Source organism: Chionomys nivalis, chromosome 3 (assembly GCF_950005125.1).
Source record: "Chionomys nivalis chromosome 3, mChiNiv1.1, whole genome shotgun sequence".
NCBI lineage: Eukaryota > Metazoa > Chordata > Mammalia > Rodentia > Cricetidae > Chionomys > Chionomys nivalis.
This window is the reverse complement of record NC_080088.1, coordinates 67,723,009-67,744,515: the sequence shown is the minus strand read 5'-3', so window position 1 is coordinate 67,744,515 and position 21,507 is coordinate 67,723,009. Positions and strand designations below refer to the sequence as shown.

Sequence of the window (21,507 nt, the reverse complement as noted above, 5' to 3'; positions counted from 1 at the left end):
ATCACACCCCCAGAATGTACAACGCAACATTTTGTGATGATGTGTACCTGTGCAGCTTCATCAGAAGGATGTAATCCTGAGACCCTGCCCACGTGTGGGTACAGGGAATATGGGAAATGTCTTTGTTATCATGTTTAAAACGGTGGGAAGGAGTCGTGCTATACAACAGGGCTCATATGGGAGATTTGCTGGAATAGGAGAGAGAAAGGTCAGGAAAGGAGACAGAGAAGTGGGCAGAGAGGGGGGTAGAAGAGAAAGAGGTACGTCGAGAGACAGGAGGTGGGCAAGGCCTACCCTTTTAAAAGGAAACAGTGAATGTGCACAGGAGGTGCTCTTAGTGGCTGAAGCTGAGGACATATCCTGTCAGGACCCCAAGGGCAGGCCAGTACAGATGCCTGAATACTAACTCTCTCCACTTTCTCATCAGTATTTAAGCAAATCTGAAACTGTTTTACAATTTGGAAAGAGTTTTCTGGCTTGCTGTGTTGCCAATAGGATACTCGAGAACGAAGATGGGGGCGCCTGGATCAGTTTCAAAGATGTATTACAGGACTCCAGCAAGGACTGGCAGTGGTGGTTCATACTATCAGAGCAGGACCAAGGGGGAAACATTTAGAGACTGGAAATTCGGAAGCTAGGATCAACAAGATTTTCAGACAAAACAGTTGAATGAAGCAATACAAGCCGAAAGTACAAGTCCATGACTGAGCTATAGGAAGGTTGGAAACTCTTTCCGAAAGCAGTTTTGAGAAAAGATTGGAGTTAGGTTTAGTCAAGTTGAATTGGCATTATTATTATTATTATTATTATTATTATTATTATTATTATTATTATTTTGCCCTGCCTCTGTCCTTGCAAAATGATACTTGGAAATCTCAAGCTGCTACTTCTCCTGTTGGAGTCTTCAAGCAAAAAACAAAATCTATAACAAAGTTTCTTCTTATTTTGCTACAATAAATGCAAATCCTGAGGGTCCTGGAAGAGACCAGGCTGTGGAGTTCACATTCCCCAAGGACAGCAAGACCCCTCCCCTTTTTCTCTCAGAATCATTGTTTCCGCCAATTAACATCTTAGGCAATCTTCTGCTTCTAAGAACACGTTTTTCTTCTCCAGCTGGGGAATAAAACGTCTTGTGTTGAGACTAGTCATCTTTCTTCTTCCTTTCCATTCATTTTCCTCTGTCAGTTTCAGAGTTAGGACGTTCTTCTCATTCTCTCGTTTTAACTTTAACTCAAATGCTCACCCTCTAGGCTGGAGCACCATTGCTAAACTGTTTATTCATTTTTAATGACTCTCTGTCAGAGGCTGGCTGAAGATGGAGATGTGGGGGCATCATCTAATAAGCTGTGGAAGGCAGTGGGAGGCAAAATTAATGCAAATGATTCCTAGCTCCCATTTCTGCCTCCTTACAAACTCAAATGTGAGTGTTGTCTGGTCTAAATGTGTAATCAAGCTGTGCTACAAAGTCCACTAATCCACTAGCAAACATCACTATTGCCATCCCCCCTTCCATCTATTCTTTTGTCTGCTTGTTCTTGCTCAGACTCTCAGGTCTCCAAGGTTTGAATCTCCAAGAATTTCCACTAAGTCAAACAATTTGCCTAACATTGGTTGTCTCTTATTTAGAAATAGTTCTACGACATTCCGCTGTCAATTCCGGGTACAATCAGCTTGTTTTAAGAGTCTCTTCATATGGAGGTGGAGGACCTAAGGCACTAAAACATGGAGCAGGACCCAGTTCAGTGTTTGGAGCAGGAAGGCCGGTTCCAGATGCTGGACTTCCAGCCATTTCTGTCTCTGGGAAAAGAAAAGACAGGGTATGAGTTACCATTCAGGGGAGTATACAGGCAGTCACAGAGCTGATAAATCTCGCCTTTCTTGCATCACTGGAGCAAAAAAAAATTATTTGTGCCTGTGACAAAAACATTATGGCCACCTTTCTCATCACACTGATAGCCGAGTCACTATGAGGATGATCTGATGACACCAGCAAGACCGATGCACCAGGAAACATTGACAGTGCAGCAGCTGAAACCAGAAAGAAACAGTCTTTTGGGGACCACGAAGCTGATTTCGCTAAATATTCATGCTATTTTTGCTAAAGCTGATGGGCTAATAGGAACCCCAAGTCTCACTAGGGACATTAGACTATTACTAAACTCCACTGTGTCATATTTAGGTTCTCAAAATATGACAAATACAAATAGTGCAGTATTTTCTTGTAAAAAGGAGTAAGCATGTTGAGCTAAGTGGTGACAATCTTCCACTTAAAATGCATGCAGAATAAAGACAAAACATCCTAAATTAAAGAACTTTCAAATTGATGTCCTTATGCCCAGATTATGTACAGCACAGCCATTAAACAAGCATTTGTTTTTATAATGTGCTAACCTTGAAAGACCTTGAATTTTTTTCCAGAAGCTCTTTCAGAAATCAGTATTTCCTTGAAGGACTATTTTTGAGTCACTGGAAAAATCAATAGTAATATTTTATAACCTTCTCTTTTTGCATACTTATTCTTTCTATTCTGGATGTTTATCTAACTCTGAATTACTTTGACATTTTTATCTACAAACATAAACTGAAACATAACATTCCACATATTTGCATATTGATTATGTCTGCTTTTGAATTATAATGATGGGGACATTAGTCCATCTAGAAACTGTAGGGGTTACAAAAATAAAATTGTTTCTCTCTGTCCTCCAGCTGAAGAGGTTCAGGAACCTTTCTGAAAGGAATCAGAGTTGTTAGCATCCGGAAGCTTGCAAAGAATATACTATACATAGTTTACCAATGGGTTCAGAGTATTAGACATTATCTCACTACAGGAATCAGTCTTCACATTATCAAATAGTTACTTTATGTGTATTATTATAACAGCATCATTTTTCCACACTTGTGTATTTGCCTTATTTCATATCTTGTTGGTTCTCAGTTATTACAAGAAAATGAGAAAGACAGAAGTGTATTGAATATATTTAAATTTACTTCTTGCTCCAGGATTTTTCTTAGTATGATTTTTAATTGAATAACCCACCCCTATGCTATATATTTATTTAGCTCACTTTTCTCTTCTTCAGCAAAAGGATAATGATGGTGTCTATCTCCGTAAAAGCAACATTAACTGTCTGGAGATGGGGTGGAGTTTGATTGACATGTGCAAGACCTAGGTTTAATCCCCAGCACCAAAGAAGGAAAACCAAATGCATGTATAATGTTCAAAAGGAACCAGGCATACATAGCACCAAATACTGTGCAGTGTTAGGAACATGTAGCAATTTAAATCTGTAACATTATTTTCTTATCAATTCCACTTTAATGGTTATTTAATGATTTAAATAATCTTTATCATTATTAGATATGGCAAAAATCATTACATAAAAGTTTAGCAAGGTAAAACCTTTTGAAGTGCATAAGCTTGGACTGAGGTCAGCTAAGCTGGGCTTCTCCATCAAACAGAGTTGCAGCTGATTTTATACAGTCCCCTTTATCTCGGTAATTACCTCCATTCAGAAGTATGCAATGAATGGTAGCCATTTTCCTGGTAGCTGTTGCTAATGTAGTCAGGTCGAAGTTGGCAGTAACTTAGCCTGATGCCTGGGAACGTTTGGCCAGTGGCTTGACACATTCATTTTTAGGCTAGGTTTAATTGATTTCTCAATCAATATTGTGATCCTGGTGATCTGATCCTGACAACAGATCTCTGTGATGCAGAATTATCTCTTTACTACAAATTTGCTTGTTACTTTTATGGCTGTTATGAAAGACATCAGTGTTTTATCGGTAAATTAATTAAACCAATTATCTTAGAAAACTTGAAAACTGAAGATATACCTCCTGCTATTTTTTTTTTTGTTGTTGTTCCCAGAGTGTGTCTATATATAATTTCATGTGGTTTGGACTGGGTGGGGCAGGGGATTTATTTGTTTGCTTGCTTGCTTATTTATTTATAGGGCATGTACGGAGGCCAGTGGACAACTTGTGGAGGCCAGTTCTCCTTTCCCACCATGTGACTCTGGGGACTGAACTCAAGTCATCAGATGTGGCAGCAAGTGCCTTTACCCAGCCAAGGCATTTTGCCACTCTTATGTTATCTTTACCTGATAACAAGTTAACTCTGTTTGAAAGCATTGAGAAAATTCTATGGCTTTGCCAGTAAACTGTGGTTTGAAGGACGCACTTATTTTTCAGCTTTGTAAAACCCACACATTTATCATTGAGTTATTATAATTAGAGTCCAAGTTTCTTACATCACTGATAACAATTCCAATAGATTTCACTTACATTAACATACATTTTCTACATCTTTCATTGCTTACCCCTCATTGTGAAGTGGGGAAGGAGAATGTCTCACTGCAGAAGTTCCCTCCTGCAGGCTTTGAACTTACTATGTAGTCCAGGTTGCCCTGGAACCTGCGGTCCTGCTTAAGTCTCTTGAGCACTGGGATTACAGATATGAATCACCATGCTTGGTCATACTCCCGTTTTCTCTCTCCCTCCTCACATAGAGGAATAGCTGAAGAGTCTGAATGGGAGGCATCGTTCTCTCATAATACCATGCATGTGGATTCATCTGTGAATGTTTTTTTTTTCTGCATCTTCAGAATAGTGAAAACAATAGCAAAGTTTTAGAGAGCTGTTGGGACGAACAAGTGAGAGGTGAGGTATACACACACACACACACAAACACACACACACACACACACACACACACACACACACACGGGAAACACTGAATCATCTGCCATTCGCAGGTCCTTCCACAAACTGTGTGAATGAAGCCCATCTTCTTCCCTTCCTGATACCCCATAAGGTATTTACATGTGGAATATAAACTCTACAGAGAAAATCTCTAACAGATCCTATAATAAAAGAATCCTGAGCCACCTATGGGGGAAAGACTTGTACATGCTAAGGCCTGCTTCTAGTCTGGGTCCCTTCCCAGCTAGGAGCACTCACATCTAATCATGACCAGAAAACCAGATTTTTTTTTCTGAAATAGGAGAAAGAAAAACAATCATGCATGAAACTGCAGAAACAATGAGGTTAGAGAAATTGCCAGCTGGAAGGCAGTGTACCTGAACCATCAGCCCTGAGAGGCTAGGATAGACTGAGCATTCCAGGAGGGGCAGAGTCAGAGGTCCTTATCAGGGACAAATGTGACCCCACCCGTGGAGTTAGGGCAGGAGGATGGCTGTAGGCATCACAGTTGACTGGTATTGTTCATGAAAGTGAGCACAAACAAAGGAAGAGCTGTCTTCTAATGAATGCCAGCTCACTTATATACCTTACCTGTCTTCCACTCTCTCCCAAACCTCCCATTTATTACCCTTCATATCACCAAATGCCGACTTCTTTATTAAAATGAGCTTCTATTCAGCTATTCAGATTTATTGCTTTACTTTCCATGAGATCACAATTTACCCCTAGTTTTAGTGAATTATTTTTATTAATACATTGAAAAAAAACCTTGACATTACTTTTCAAATACAAACTAAAGCACAATTAATCTAACAAACTAAGATTCTTGTATTTCTTTTTCTATTTCTCTATTTTGAAATCATTGCAATATTTATTTCACTGTTTTAATGTCCTTACTTTACATAATGGAATATAGTAATAACTGATGGAGAGCCTTTGCTTGTCGTTAGTTAAAACTTACACAGATTTATTTATTGCAAAAAGATGTCATCATTGGACCAGGAGATGTTCCTGTGGTCTGCAGTGTTTCACCGAGGTCCCAGGTGAGGGATCTTTCTCAGAGCTGATAGCTCATCAGACATTGCTATGGTCTGTGCTGGCAACACCTTTCTTTAGTACACTTTATATATACAGATGAAGGGCTCTGTGCATACTTCTTTTCTCTTTAGTATTTCTAATCAAAGAAATTGGCAACCTGTGGGACAATGGTCTTGTACCCTGTCACTTGTATTGTTTTAATTAAAAATGCTGATTGTCTAGTAGCCAGGCAAGAAGTATAGGCGGGGTGGCCAGGCAGGAAGTCAAGGGGGAGCTGGAAACTACTGTCAAGAAATGGTGCCAACGTGGACAACTACATCCACGTAAAATCTGACAGAGCTTAGGAAGTAATTCTAGACAAAAAAGAACAGAGTTAAGCATGGCCTCTTGGTATCAGTATTTTTTTCAGGTGGACTCCATTTGCTAGAGGCAAGTTGTCTTATTTAAGAGAGGCTTCCTGACTCAGCTTTAGCTGCAAAAACCTTGCAGCCCCTTTAAAAGGCCCTGGCATAAAATACTTAAATGGTGTTTATGAATAGCCAACAGCATGCTTCTGGGTGATGGCGGGACCCTGAAACTCCACAGAGTTGTGGCAATAAACATGACTCCCTCTGCTATCTCTACCTTGAGGCGAGACTCTAAGAAAGCGAAAAAAAAATGGGGTAGATCTAGCCATCAAAGCCATAACTTTAATCCTAGCCATATGGCTCAACAAATTAAATATTCATGTGGTCAGAAAAAGAGGGATATGCAATAAAGATAGATTCAGATGGAAAAAAAAACCTCTAAACGGTTTAGTGTGCTTAAAAATTTGAAGACAAAGGAAAAAGGATAAAGTGCTTTAAAAAAAAAGAAGAAGAAAGAAAAAGAGAGAATAGTGGGGTGTGGTGGCACGCACCTTTAATTCCAACACTTGGGAGGCAGAGGCAGGTGGATCTCTGTGAGTTCAAGAACAGCCTGGTCTACAGAGTGAGTTCCAGGATAGCCAAAGATACACAGAGAATCTCTCTCTGAAAAAAAAAATAAAAATAAAAGGAATAGAGTTTAAAATAAAGTCACGTAAAGATGGAAAATACACAGAGAATCTGGATACTGTATGTTATTGCGTTGTCTTTAAATTGTTTTATGACTGAGGGAGGAACAAAAGCTGCTAAAAGACATTTGATCATAAATGCTGTTGGATTAATCCAATATATGTATTTTGAAAATGGCTTGACTTCAAAATCTAAGTCAAAAGGTGTATTACTTTGGAGAAGAGATCTTGCTTTTGTTTCCACAGGAAATGAGGAGCTGTGGATTCATCCTGGGTTAAGAAAAATCAGGTTTGATCAAAGAAGACCCCTGAAAATACTCTGATAGGAATGGATGGTCTAGACGATCCAATGTTTCAGAGGACCTCTGTTGGAGTTTCCTCTGAGTTCTGTATTCAGAACAGCCTCAAGACTGCTGGCTGAGATGATCAAGGCTCACAGAATATTCCAGTCAGGACTTGACTATAATCCTAAACTTTCTTTAGGTCCCCATAAGATTATCAGTGCCCCCAGTCATCAGGAAGTAGCCTAGAAAACCATGCCCACATTTCCCCCAAAAATGTATTATGGGTGTTTGCTTTTGTTTAGAATGTTGGTTACAAGTTATTATGGATAATGGTAAGGAAAAAAGCTAAACAAAGGAGATTTGATTCAGAGTTCTTGTTTTGAAATAAAAAAAGGGGGAAGTGTGGTGGGACAATGATCTTGTACCCTGTCAGTTGTATTGTTTTAATAAAATGCTGATTGGCCAGTAGCCAGGCAGGATGTACAGATGGGGCAACCAGGCAGGAAGTAGAGGCAGGGCAATGAGAACAAGAGAATTCTGAGAAGAGGAAAGAGTCAGTTTGCAGTTGTCATCCAAATGCAGGAAACAATTTAAGAATGCCTTGCTGATAAAAGGTACCAAGCCACGTAGCTGACACAGACAAGAATTATGGGTTAATGTAGGATGTAAGAGTTAAAAAAGAAGCCTGAGCTAATAGGCTAGACAGTTTATAATTAATGTAGACTTCTGTTTGTTTCTTTGGGACTGAATGATTGTAGGACCAGGCAGGACAGAAACCTCCAGCAACACTGAATGATGTAATATTGTCAGGAAATGCATGTATGTAAAATTGCCTATTTTATATATTTTGTAATAGTAAAGTTCAGTCAATTTTAGCCTTTAAATCAGTTAAAATTTTCCTCTTGGCTTTTCATTTTTGAGGGCAATGTTCATGAGATCCTGAGTGTCAAACCTCTGACCCTTAGGTCAGAATAAGTGAGCAATTTCAATTAATATATGCAATAAATAGTGATATTAAAGTGAAATAACTTTAAAAAAATAAAACAAAGGTCTAGGAGGAACTGAAGGTTAATACAGCAAATGTACTATGTCCATTAAAATGTTTCCAGTGGTTTACTTCCCACATCTTGTGTCTAGCAGAGACTTCCTCTGTGTGTCAGAGATGGCAAAGAGTCAAGACTCGTACTTTATATTTTAGATGCTCATCAGTGCCATTCCTATGATTTCTATTCATTTATTCCCTTTTCTTAATAGTGAATGTTAGGAAAACTCAAAAATGCACTCCGCTAACCTTGAAGTAGGCCCATGAATTGCTCAGTGGCTGGGCTTGGGGTCAAGACAAGACTCAGGCTCGGGCTCAGGCTCAGGCTGTGAACACATGCTTTGTGGGAGCTGTGGAGGGAGATATGGTTGTTTTGATCCTTACAGGATTTACAGGATCTCAGAGGGCTCTTATTTCTGGGAGAGTATATTTATTTAGAAATGAAACAGCTATGTTTAGAGTGTGAAAACATCATGAAAGTCTCATTGGTATGTAAATACAGTGTGGCTCCAGGCTGCTAACTCTTCCAAAATATTAATTCCCTGGAATCTACCTCCTGAAATGACTAGTTGGCATTCCCTAGGAGACAGGGAATGCCATTGTCTAAATTGTTTTCCTGCATTTTGTTCCTGAAAGGAAAACTACGAATAATAAAAAAAAACAATTCTCTGGGTCAACATTTACACCAAAGACTGCCATCTCTGGAAGGGGAGCACCCTCAGACAGGATGGGGGAGGGGCAGAAAGGGGAGGGCTGCCTTCTTCCCATTCTGAGTCACTAAGAAAAATGTAGATGAGAAGAGCTTTCCACAAGACAAGCAGTAGAAGAGACATTGTAGGAGAGTTTAAGATTTCTCTTAAAGTAAGAACCGGAAGCTTTACCAGTGGGCTTGGGGAAAATGATGGGAAATGTCAGAAATTAAGAACCTAGAATGCAATTCCTGCCATCCAAGATGGGCCTTTAAATCTCTGAGTGTTTGCCTGTATGATGTGATGAGCTGGCTAGGTTACGAGCACTCATACTAATTTGTATAGCTACCTACCCCCATTTCATAGCAAAGGATTATTAATATATGAACTAAGAGAGAGGGGGGAGAGAGAGAGCAAGGGAGAGGGAGAGGAGCAGATCTCCTCTAAGAGAACTGATGAGTACTTTTTGAAGCTGACATTTATGAAATAGAGATAAGGTCGAAAAAGTCTCAAATTATTGCTTAGGACTTGGTAGATCTGAAATGCAGATTAGCCTTTTTAGAAGATGATTTATTTCTGGCATTCATTTATTTATATTTATAATGACTCCAGCCTAATACAGAGCTAATAATTCTAGGCCCAGATCTTAGGGACATCTATGCAGATTACTGAGGTAATGTGCTGGATTTAATGTTTTATTGTCCCACTCTGAGGCTGTGCAGGCAAGTTCAATGTCACTTATGAGAACCACCATCCAACAAATAGAAAAACAATGCTAACCATGGCTACAACAGCAGTCTTTAAAAACTGTAACCAAATCATCAGGAAGGATGTTATTTAAAATTCAGGAGACTCTTCTTAAGATTTAAGGTAGCCTGATGAAATAGGTGTCCTCAGAAAGAGGGAAGAGACAAGGAAATAAGGCTGTATTTTTTTTTTTGTAATACAAGTTTTCTCGGCAGAAAAAAACATTACATTTATTAACTAACTCTATTTAAATAAAGAAAAGAAGATCAATATTTCCATGCATATCCCTTTGACAAATGTTTTGTTAGGTTAGTGACCCTAATTCCCTTGATGCTACATGCAAAGCAATTTTTATTTTAGGAGAAAGAGCTATTTATTTTTATTGTAGAATTTAATTATCCTTTCCCAAACAACAGTTTCTCAAACTGATAGCATCTTATCCTTGTTAAGTAATGACTTCATGCTGGGAAGCATATAGACAAAAATAATTACTAAATGTTTTTCTTTTTAATATATTTTGGTTAAATCTTTGAGAATTTCATCCATGTGTACATGATCATAATTGCTCCAACTTCTCCTGGAAACTACTCCTAGATCTACTCTCATCTCCCCACCTACTCCCAGATCCACCCTCACCTCCCCACCTACTCCCAGAGCCATCACTCCCTCCTAACCCACTCTCAGAGCCACCCCACCTCTCTATCTATTCCCAGGTCCACCACTACCTCCCCACCCACTCCCAGCCACACCTCCAGCTCCCCATCAACTTCCAGATCCACATCTTCCTCTCTTCCTATTTCTAACTTGTTGTCCTCATTTTTGTTTTTAATCACCCACAGAGTCCCATTTGTGCTGCTTGTGGGAAGAGACCATCTACTGGAGCACGATTGGCCTACTCTGCTACCCAACAGAATCTCGTAATTGTCAATAGCTCCTCAGGAAGGAATGGGGTCCCGTACACCCCTCTCTCCAGGCTGGAATGCTGTCTGATTTGTGTTGTGCAGGTCTTTGTGAACTCATGAGAGCAGTGGTCCTCTCACATCCAGAAGACACTGTTCTGCTCCAGTCCTCATAGGCCTCTGCCTCTTAAGATCTTTTGGCTCTCTGTTCCTCAGTGGTCCCTGAGCATTGGTGGGTGGCGACATATATGTCACCTTTTGTGCCTGAACATTCCACAGAAGCCTAAGACTCACTAAATCTCAAGAACATTACATATTCAAGTTAAACCCTCTTAACTTATTTTCTTTACCCCTTCGACATAGTCGTTTGCTTTTGTGGTTTATATATTGAAAATCCACACTGGCCCAAGTTTCTGAAAGTTAGCCAAGTTAATTTTTATCAAGAACTCTTTGGGTAACTGTGTGAGAAAGTAAAATCTGGGAGGAAAATCTCAACCATCTTTGAAAGAAAGGAAAGTGCTTAAGGATTAAGAAATGATTATCAATTGTAGCCACTCAGAAACAATCAAGTGATAAGTGGTTTTCACTCTGCTTACTGAAAAGACTGACGGCTATAAATAACTCTTTTTCTTCCTCTTCTTCATTTAACCCTGAAGGAAAACTGGAAAATGATGGCCAGGGCATAATTTGGGATAGATAGGACAGGTGCTGGCAGAACCAGGAATCATTGGGGTTTCTGCAGAGAAAGTACATCACAGCTGACTTTTTTGTGCCCAATCTTAATGATTTTAGACTCTACATTGGCAACTGATACTCCAGAAAATATGGTTCTGTGTTACTTCAGATGAGGTAAATGAGTTGGCAAAGGCTTAATGATTAAGATTTTAACTACGGCATAGGGTAGACTGACATCAAGGCCAAGAGATGCTTGTCTGAACCGTAAGCCCTACCACTCACTTGAACTGTCCATCTCCACGCGTTTCTATCCATCTGTTGATTGAACAAACTGCTTAGGCTCTGTTGCCAATCTCTATCAGTCAGTGAGTCACATTTTTTCCTGTTGTCTATTTTCCTCTTGTATGGTCTCTCTTCAATACATGCCTTTGAGTCTCCCAATAGGGATGTATTTTTCTAGTGTATAGGTCTGCTTTGCAATGGTAGTTTTTCAAGGACCCATAGAGGAATCCAGAAGTATACAGACAACTCACCATAAATGAGATCCAGGTCTCCAACAGCAAAAACAGCCACGGTGCGTCTGGGAGGATCATCTATTCGGCACCTTTTCAGCCAGGACCGGAGACAGAGAAGCGCTACTCCACAGAGGAGAACCACCAAGAGTATCATCAGTAGGAACCTGGCACCAAAACAGACAGAAAAGTGAGGTGGAACATGTAGGAGTGTGCATTTCTGTAAGTGCCTGGGGAACATGCAGAGACTCAGCTATGCTCAAGTGCAAGCAAACTAGAATGCCAAACTACAGGAGATCGCCTTTCTTCATTGCCAATAGATCTGGAGGTCTTCAGAAAGAGCTGGTGCTAATAACTGGTGACGAGCATTTTTTTCTTTGAAAACTAAGGACTAACCTAAAAAGTGAAGTCACCCTTTTCTTTCCCCTTCCTTCTTTTTCCCCTCTTTTCCTTCTTCTTATTTACCATTTAAATATTTGAAGTATTGGGGTTAAGGATTAAAGATAGCCAAGACAGTGCCTCTGCCTTGGAGGAATTGAAAATTTTATTAACAGCATTGGTTGATGTTAGGTTTAGAAGATAGAAAAGTTGTGATTTAGGGAATTAGAGCTGCTTTAAATTTTCTGGAGGAATGTCTTTTTAAAGACACATTTGAGTATGTTGGATGGGTATATACAACCAGAAGTGGAAGAATAATTTAGAAAGATTTCGAGAGGGAGCAGTTACTTTATCAGTAACAAACTCTAGCTATAGAATAAATTTAGAGTCTTGAAAACAATAGATTGTTTATCATAGGAGACATTTAGCAAATATTGTCCTGATATTGTTATGACAAAACTGTTGATTCACACTCCCCTAAATTTCCCTTCAGCTAGTGATTGCACATGCTGTTTCAAATTATCTAGGAGAACAAGTGTACATGGATATCCACATGTTTTCATAAAACAATCTGAAGAAATCCTTACCAGATATACCATCCATCAGAATGCTGGTCCTCAGAATTTGCACACCTAGTAATAAAGAAAGAGCAGTAAGTGTCTAGTTCTAAACAAATAGAGATTATTCTTTGGTGCTTTAAACTAAACACATCGATTTTCCCATAATACTCACCTGCTCACTCTCCTACAGATCTGTTCCCAATATGCTAAAAGAATATCTACCCTATGTCTACTTCATTCGAGCCACTGAGAAGACAGGTTAATTTGGAACCACTAGATATGCAAAGACAAAGCTTTGTTGCTATAGCTTTTATTCTAAAGCATGGAGAAATTAGTGAGGAGCATTTTAAGGTCAAAATGTCAGAGGCATTGGGCAGATAATCATTCCATCATTCTTCTTCTTATTTTTTTTTTTTTACAGATATCCAGAGTAGAGCCCTTCATAATTCAACTTCTCTAAAGAGGGTTTATAATCTTGTTATAAACTTCTACGGTGTGCACATGCATGTGCTATTCAATTCCTTGTACCCCACTACACTGAGAAATATGGTACACTGAACACAAAGGGATAGGGATTTCTTTCAGATCTCAATACACTGATGTTGTCATGGTGTCTTCAGAATGCACAGTGGGAATACTGGAACCCAGGACTTTGGCCAGCATCTGAGATGGTCTCATTTTTGTTATCTTCAGGCAACATTAAAGTGACTCTGAGAGCTTTACAGCTTGAAAACAATTATTGTCTATGGCTCCCAGCAGCCTCTGGGAGGTGGTGCACCAGATGTTCCATTTGCTGATCAGAAATCACGTATGACACATCTGATGTGACATCATTGTACTTAGAAGACAACAATATTTCATTAAGGCAGAATTTGACTTAATTTTTATTTTTTGAACTTTGGATTTTGAGATTTGTCTTGGATACCTGCAGTGGCTAGAAAAGTTCATAATCACAAGTGTATAAGAGGGAAATGGACATTCAAATGTAACTTTAAAAAGGATCCTAAGATGGGAGGCAGAGGCAGGCAGATCTCTGTGAGTTCGAGACCAGCATGGTCTACAAGAGCTAGTTCCAGGACAGGCTCCAAAACCACAGAGAAACCCTGTCTTGAAAAAGCAATAAATAAATAAATAAAGGATCCTTAGAGATCAGGCGATGGTAGTACATGCCTTTAATCCAAGCACACAGTTGGAAGGCAGAGGCAGGTGGATCTCTGTGAGTTCAAGGTCAGCCTGGTCTAAAGAGCGAGTTCCAGTACAGTCAAGGTGACACTGAGAAACTCTGTCTCTAAAAAACCAAGGAAAATAAAAAGAGGACCCTAAGAATCTGGTGGTGGTACATACTTTTAGTCCCAGCATCACAGAGGCATGGACTAGCAAATCTTTGTGAGTCATGAGTTTGAGGTCAGTCTGGTCTACAGAGTTCATTCCAGGACAGCCTGTTTTTAAAAACCATGAGCTAGCAAGTGGCACATCATAGCAAGGGGCCATGATGTCATCATTAGCAGATGTGTGGATTGAGCTCAGGTGCTAGTGCTTGTGCTGTGAATACATCACCATGAGCCCAGAGAGTAACTGTAAACATCAATGTCAGACCATCCATGGAAAGCAGGAGCCATTCCACCAATAAGGGGCCTGCTGGTCTGACAGACATAAATTATCACATATAAATTATATTCTTTGAGATTGTGTAATATTTTTACAATTTATCTCTCTTTTGTAGTCATAAAATTCTAAAGTACTAATTGCAAAAATTTCAAAATGGTATGATACTTAAGCTATGCTGTCCTAACCCCAAAACAAAACAGTAACTTTTGTTTTAGAGATCTCTGAACTCCTAGCTAGGAATATGGAGTATTTTATCTTTCTTTATATAGAAATCTCCACCTCTGTCCTTGTCCATCTAAAATCGTCCACGTGACTTAAAGCCAATTATAAATACCGAGTACCTCCTTGTTAAGTGCAACTTTTGAGCCATTTAACACATGGATTTCAGTGTCAATACGGACCCAACTTTATTTCATTTTCTCCTTCTGTGCCCTTTGCACCCCCTGGTGGAGGTTCTGATAAACAAATGGTCAGGAAATCTCACTGTAGAAATGAAGTCATGGTATATTTTCACAATGTCCAGCATTGAGGGAACATTTATTTCGTTCTCCTCATTTTATACATGCATACATGATATCCAGAATGAGGACAGACATCAATTCCTGGACTTGGAGAATTCAGGAAGACGCCTACAGAGCTATTCAGAAGCAAGTCTCAACTAGAAGATGTGGGAACATTCTTCCTTCTTGGATTCCAGCCCTTTCCCAAATTGTGTTTTTCAAAAGCATCTTTTGAGCTGTTACATGAAATTGAACAGTATTATAATTGCTTAGATTTTAAATATAATATTTTCAAAGTGGGAACAATTTGCATCCCTGAAAATAAAGTTATCCTTGAAGAATAGTCAGCCTAGGATACTGATGTTCAATGGAAACTAACCACCAGTCCACTAGCAAAGAAAGAGACTGTGGAGTGCAAAGATCTAAATAAATAACACTGGTGTCCCGAAGGCTAAGGAGTCATCGTGGAAGTGGGGAGACAGAAAGAGTCTAAGAGCCAGAGGCAGTGAATGTCGGCAATGATACAGTATTTGATGAATGTGGAAATTAGACACGAGCTCACAATGGCTGAGGATGCATGTACAAAACCTGCAAAATATTAAGCCAGACGAATTCCCAGCATGAATGGCGATGGGTTCATGAAGTATCACTCCCATGGTAGGAGTTATTGACAGTTGTTAGTTACTAAGAGAGGAAGGGTCACCTTTCTTCAGGCTTGTAGGCTCCGAGAGGCTGCTCATTCTCCAGGAAATAAAGTTCCACAGCCATGCACAAATTGTCAGCATTAAATGGACTGAGTGGATGTGAAAAACCCAGAGAGTGAATGAGAGAGGAAGGAGAAATGCAAGAAGCTGGGAGAAAAAGGTAGAGGAATTGGAAGTGTAGATTGTATTCAAACATACTATATGCATGCACGCATGCATATTTTCTTATATTTTACAAGACAGAGTTTCTCTATGTAACAATCCCGGCTGTTCTAGACCTTGCTTTGTAGATTAGGCTGGCCTACAAAGAACTCACAGAGACCACCTTACTTCTTCCTCCCAAATCCTGGGATTAAGGGCTTGTGCCACCACATCCAGCTGATAGTAAATAAGACATTTAACTAAAAGTTTTCAAGAAAAAAAATATGTGGGGGAAAAAGTATGAGTTAGTAACAGATTTAAGGAAACACTTGCAGGGACTAGAATTCCCCACAAATGTCAAAGGAAATGCTATGTGAGGCAGAACACGAAGGCTCATCTTTATTTGGACGTTGTGGAGCTGCTCCTGCGTACACAGATGGCTAGACGGGTCCTTACCGTTCTTCTTTGAGGATCTAGGGACTGAGGTTGCAAAATCATTAATGGGGTAACTTCAAGAAGCTCAGAGAGCTGCTGCCTTGCTCCTCTGCTGTTATCATCCCGGGTTTCCTACAGCAGAAACTGTTATGCACCGGGTGCCTAGCTGCCTGCGAAATTCTCTACTTTCAAATCGCCAGTGACCCAAAGAAGGAGCACATTTCTCTGTTCCTCCTGTAAAATTGAGGAAGCTCAGTCCTAGGTGAAATGACTTGGGTGGCATCACTGTTTGGGGGATGCAAGAGCATAAGTAGGAATGAGCTGGAAATGGAGGCCTGTTCTGTGAAAATACAAGTAGGAACCTCGGGCCTCATAATTCCAAATGGAATCTACATCCAGGATCTTTTTCCAAAACACTTTAAAGGAATGCCCCAAAAGAATCGAGCAGCAAGTTCAGGGAGAGTACCTGAAAAGAAAATAGGCCAGGAGTGACACCGATCAGCTGACTGAAGCAGCAAATCTCATATGAAACAGCGGGGCTGACCTCTGACTCTGGTCTAAGCTTCCCTCCAGTTAGGGGAAGGAGAAAAAGAAAGTCATGGAGAGGAACAGAGTGACGAGCTGCTCATAGGTTGTACAGGTACTCCTTGTAGAAGCCAGAAGAAAATTCTGCTAGTAAGAGAAACTGTGTCTTCATAATATTCCTTGAATAAGTGAAATAACAAATTGCATGGGTTCCTTTTTCTTTTGAAAATTAATTTCTCACCATGAGCCAATGTTCAGGTCAACTATAATAATTTGAAGTGGGTGAGGTGTAAATTGTACCATCTAGAACTAGACTGTAAGCTGCACCATCTCTATAAAAACCACAGACTGCTTATCCTTCAGGTATTTCACCAAACATGTGAGAAATCGAATTAAAGATTGGTTATAAATATGTCTTTGCAGTCAAAATACTGGGCACTGAATTCTCAGTTCTGGGTAGAAATTTTGCCCCTTATTTTCTCTCCTACTTTATTTAGCTATATCTTTACTTTCTGTGACAGAGTCTCACCACATACCCCAGGTCTTGTACGGATTTTGTAGCCCAAGCTAGTCCTGACTTGAGATGCCTCAGCCTCCCCTCGGAGTTCTGGGATTATAGGCATGCACCAACACGCCTTGACCTTTTCCTACTATTAAATAAAATGTTTAATCCACTGAACCAGGAAAATTGCTGGCACCTCATTAGGAAATTTATGTAATTAATTTATAAAGTCATTTTATACATGCATGTATATATAACATATTTGTATTTTGTAAATCACTATGTACTCTCTGACAGTGTAATTGGTTATTTATAGGGAAAGGAATAGATTAAAAGCACAACTAATTAAAATGAAAGGGGTCTGCATCATGTTTTATTATATACAATCAATTAGAATATTTAGGTTTTATATAAATCAGAACAATGTATGATTCATACTAAAATTTCAACTACAACTATAAAACGAGCAACTCCTATCACAAAATGTCCAGTATTTAAAAACAAATTTAAGTGGAACTCATAGTCAAATGCTTTATAATGCTCTCAAACGGCTTTGGGGAATCTAGGCAGTAAAAGTTGAGACACTACAAAATGATGTCTTGCTAATCCGAATCCCTTTCTTCTCGGCTTCCACCAGAGCAAGCTTCCCCATATCCAGCATTGCCCTTCCTTAGCTTCTTGTCCTTCTGTGTGTCTGTTTGCAGATGAACTAGGGGCCAGCTTTTCTCTCTTATCTTTTTCATTTTAAAGCCCATCAAGAGCTAACCAAGCCTATCGAGCTCTCCTGTAATCTAGTGAGCCTGTGTTACTCTCCATCCAAAGCAACTGGTATTGGATGGTTGCATTCTTTTAGTCAGGTAATGTATTTAAAACAATGGTCTCAGATCATAGAAATGGGTCTAAATTAAAAGTCTCTCCAATAAACGCAGGCAGAAAAAGAAAATCTTGTTTGGATGTGGAACTTTTGCTCTTTCCCAAAATAGCCTGTCTTTTTTATAGACTTATCCGACTAACACAGCCTTGTGCAAGGTATTGTATCTTTTGTCAATGGACTTATTTCTTTTATATTATTTCCCTGGAATACCAGCCACTTCCTTATCTTTTCTGCCTTTCTTTCCTGCTATTTTTAATGTTATATGAAGAAGTTCCTGATTTTTACTCAACAGAAAGTAAACGAGGGTAAAATTATAACAGACACTGAGATGTAAAATTGCTTACCAAAGAAAGCTCATAGTTAAGCATCAGCTAAAACTGTGCTGTAGAACGATTATCTCCCTCTTCTCCATTTATTCCACATATGAGGACAACCTCAGAAGCAATAAGGAAGCTTTTAGGCTTCCCAGTACCACCCCCCCTTGTCCTATTGATTGGATAGTAGAGTCAACATTTAAGGCTCTTCCCAGTCCTAGGAGTCTATTATTCTGGGTCAAAGACAGAAACAAGAAGGCAAGGTGTGGGCAGCCTTGAAATTCAGAGTCAAGCAAACACTATAAACAACTCATCAGTCACAAGTAGCAGAAGACAGAGTACAATAGTAGGTTCAAAAATTAATGTAAAGAAACAGCCATGGAAGGGCATGCAAATGCTGAAAGAGCAACACACAGCCTAGCAACAGGATGATCTGAAAGAGTGAACGATTCCAGGCCTAAAGACAACTCCCGCTTGACCCCGTCTCTTGCTTTAGAGGCAATGCCCACAGACAGGGCTTTGAGAGAATGAGGCAATGATAATTGAAAACAGCTGCCTGGCGGAGTGCTGCACCCAGAACACAGCACTTGGCACAAGTGCTTCCTTGACACTTGCACTCAGTCACCCTGCATTAGAGTTCCCATTCGTCATCATCAGCATTATTAATGGCACCTTCTCATCTCCTGAACAGAATCCTGAAAACCATTAAGCCTCACGAAGTAGGGAAATGAATCAATTATTCACTTAATTTGCATCCGATGCCCTTTGAGATACACACATAACACAGGATAAGATGTGGGTTCATTGGTTGTATATGAAAATGAATTGTTCAAAAACTGTTCCTTGAAACTGCTATAGTTATGAGTGTAGGGGCAATTCTTTTGTAGCCTAACAACCATGGGAACCTAATGGGAAGAGAACTTAAACACTTGAAGATAGCTCTGTTATTTATTAAACAAAGTGATCATAATGGCAGTAACATTCCTTTTTTTTTTTTTTAGAAATTATTTTTTTTTTTTACATGAGTACCCTTTGGGGCTTTTCAAATGAAGAGAGTCCTACTCTTTGAATTTTTCAAATGCTAAATAAAAACATGGAATATCTTGTTATTTACTTACATTTCATTTTCTTCACATGACAGATCTGAGAGCACCAGCTGAAACACATATTTAGAACAATAAAATCCAAACAGTTCATCGGTCTAATCCTTTAATGAAAACGGTGCTGGAGACAGTGTGGTTTTTACATCACTCTTTTTTTTTTAATTGAAAGCTTTGCAGCATAGTTTAATGTTGGTACACAGAGGATTTTAACTGGGAAAAAAAATGCTCTGGGTAGATTCTCAAACTCAGTAAGAGCAGATCCACTGAAATTTCCCTGCATACCCAAGAACTAGATCTGAACAGTATTTGTTTTCTCTGTAGATTTTGTTTGATCTAGAGAGCCATTGGGACCCTTGAATCTCTTTGTTTTTATATTTTAGTGAGAAGTGTGAGGGTCACAATTTATCTGAGTATAATTTTCATGCAAAGGAAAGATTTTCTCCGTTAGGGGAAACAGAAGTGAATCCTGTTGGCTTTGATGGGAACTAAATATACATACGAAAGGGGTATCTTTAATCACCAAGGTCAATTTATGGTTACATGATACTCCTGTTTGGGAAAAACACACTTAATGAAATTTTCTCTTTATCAAAGAGGAAGATATTTATTTATCAAAAAATGCCCTTTGAGAGGTCTAAACCCTAAACAATCTAACAAAAGTTACCTTAGTTCTCAGTGTTGAACCTCAGTGTTGAGGCTACAACATTTCACACCCACGATCACAAGAAAGATGTTTCTGGAGACTGTTTGTGTGTTACTCTGACTCTTTATATTGAGACTCCTTTGTACAATGTGAAGACTTTTCACACATCATTCACAAACAGCATTGAGAATTAATGAGGCCCGTTAAAGCATTTACTTTCCAAGACTACTATATATAAATGTAAGTACAAGTAAGATGATGCAATATTTCAAGCGATAGTCTTTTGGATTTTGTATGGGATTTGTGTTTCCTGCTCGATCCCAAATGTGCCTTTTGCAGCACCTAGTATTTATGCCAGATGGAGCAATGGATTGACCATCAGAGAACATGATAATGAACAATTTATAAGCACAGAAGATGAGTTGCATTCTCTTTTGCTGGAATGCTGCATAGAGATTTGCATACTAACCGAGGGGAAAATGAACATTCAAATTCTGTCTATAAAGAAGCTTTGTTTATGAGTAGATGCAACCATTTGGGATCTAGCTTAACAGATAAAACAATTGAAGCTAGCATTTCCCTTTCAAGTCAGTTCCTGCTCTCCTCATTCTGCTGTACCCTTACTGGAGTGCGTGGTATCTCATTATTAACACTGAACGGCCAGAGCATTAGTTGCCAAGTTGTTATGAAATAGTGAAAGGAGGAATTTATATGCCATAGACCTAATCTTTCAGATGCATTGCATTCAAGTAACAGAGATACAAGGATGCCATTATTGGTTGGAAAGAGATGCTGGCACAAAAAACTCTAAAATGGTTCTGTCTATAGCAGCCAGCACTGAAAACCTGTGAAGAATCCAGTGAGTTGAAGAAATTGATAAACATTTTCTAAATTAATATAGCTATAGCATCTCTGTGTCAACAGCTCTTCTGAGTTTAAAAACATCTGAAAGCATAACAAAGTGAAGCAAAGTGTACATCACATCCCTTATTTCCGTACCATTGCAACTAAGTAGCAAAGAAGTGAGACTGAGGTCATGAATGTTTTGGTTTTCAGTCTTGAAGCAATAAAAAATATAAAGCATGGGGTGCTAGTCATACCTGGAAGAAAATCCTTTACTCGCAGTAGTTACACAGAGGACAAAAACACAGCAAATCAAACCCTTAGAGAACCTCAGAAAACTCCCAGAAGTATTGATGGTTACCTGGAACGGTAGCAAGCACAGGCTTCCTATTGTTGGAATTTTGGAAGTGACACAGAAAGGACTGGATCTTGACATACTAAAAAAGATGATCTGCCCAGATAGCGTGGCTTGCTCACTCTGATGTACTCTTCTCAAAATGTGTTAGCAGCTCTATGCTATGTGTCCTCCCGCAGTACCCATTAATGATGAACTATGTGACCAAGAAACGGCATCCAGGAAAAGAATGTTCGGTGCATGCTCACAGGGACTAAGAGCTCAAGGAGTTTAAGGTCAGAACCCTGGTGCTGTTTGTCAAGGCTATTAAATACTGACCTGCAAAGCCACTTGACTGTTTGAATAACTTTCAGAATTCAAGCACATGTTTTATTCCAGGAGACATTATGAGTCTTTCTC

The 21,507-nt window shown here is 39.3% G+C and overlaps 1 protein-coding gene across 1 annotated transcript; it reads right to left on the bottom strand.

Annotated features, from left to right (window-relative positions):
• Positions 1-1,666: 1,666 nt before the first annotated feature.
• On the bottom strand, positions 1,667-21,189 carry Tmem207 (transmembrane protein 207). The gene is made up of 5 exons (XM_057763541.1): positions 21,115-21,189; positions 19,283-19,320; positions 12,589-12,633; positions 11,645-11,790; positions 1,667-1,797 (listed from the first exon to the last, which is right to left on the bottom strand). Exons 1-5 carry the CDS (start codon positions 21,187-21,189, stop codon positions 1,667-1,669), a joined length of 435 nt encoding a protein of 144 aa, XP_057619524.1.
• Between the last annotated feature and the right edge of the window lie 318 nt (positions 21,190-21,507).

What these genes read in the sequence shown, in the direction of transcription:
- Tmem207 (XM_057763541.1), bottom strand. Translation starts at nt 21,189, where the DNA reads ATGTCAAGATCCAGTCCTTTCTGTGTCACTTCCAAAATTCCAACAATA. An exon ending in TGTGCTTGCTACCGTTCCAG is followed by an intron (nt 19,321 to 21,114) that starts GTAACCATCAAT and finishes TATGTGTTTCAG; the next exon opens with CTGGTGCTCTCAGATCTGTC. An exon ending in TCATGTGAAGAAAATGAAAT is followed by an intron (nt 12,634 to 19,282) that starts GTAAGTAAATAA and finishes CTTTATTACTAG; the next exon opens with GTGTGCAAATTCTGAGGACC.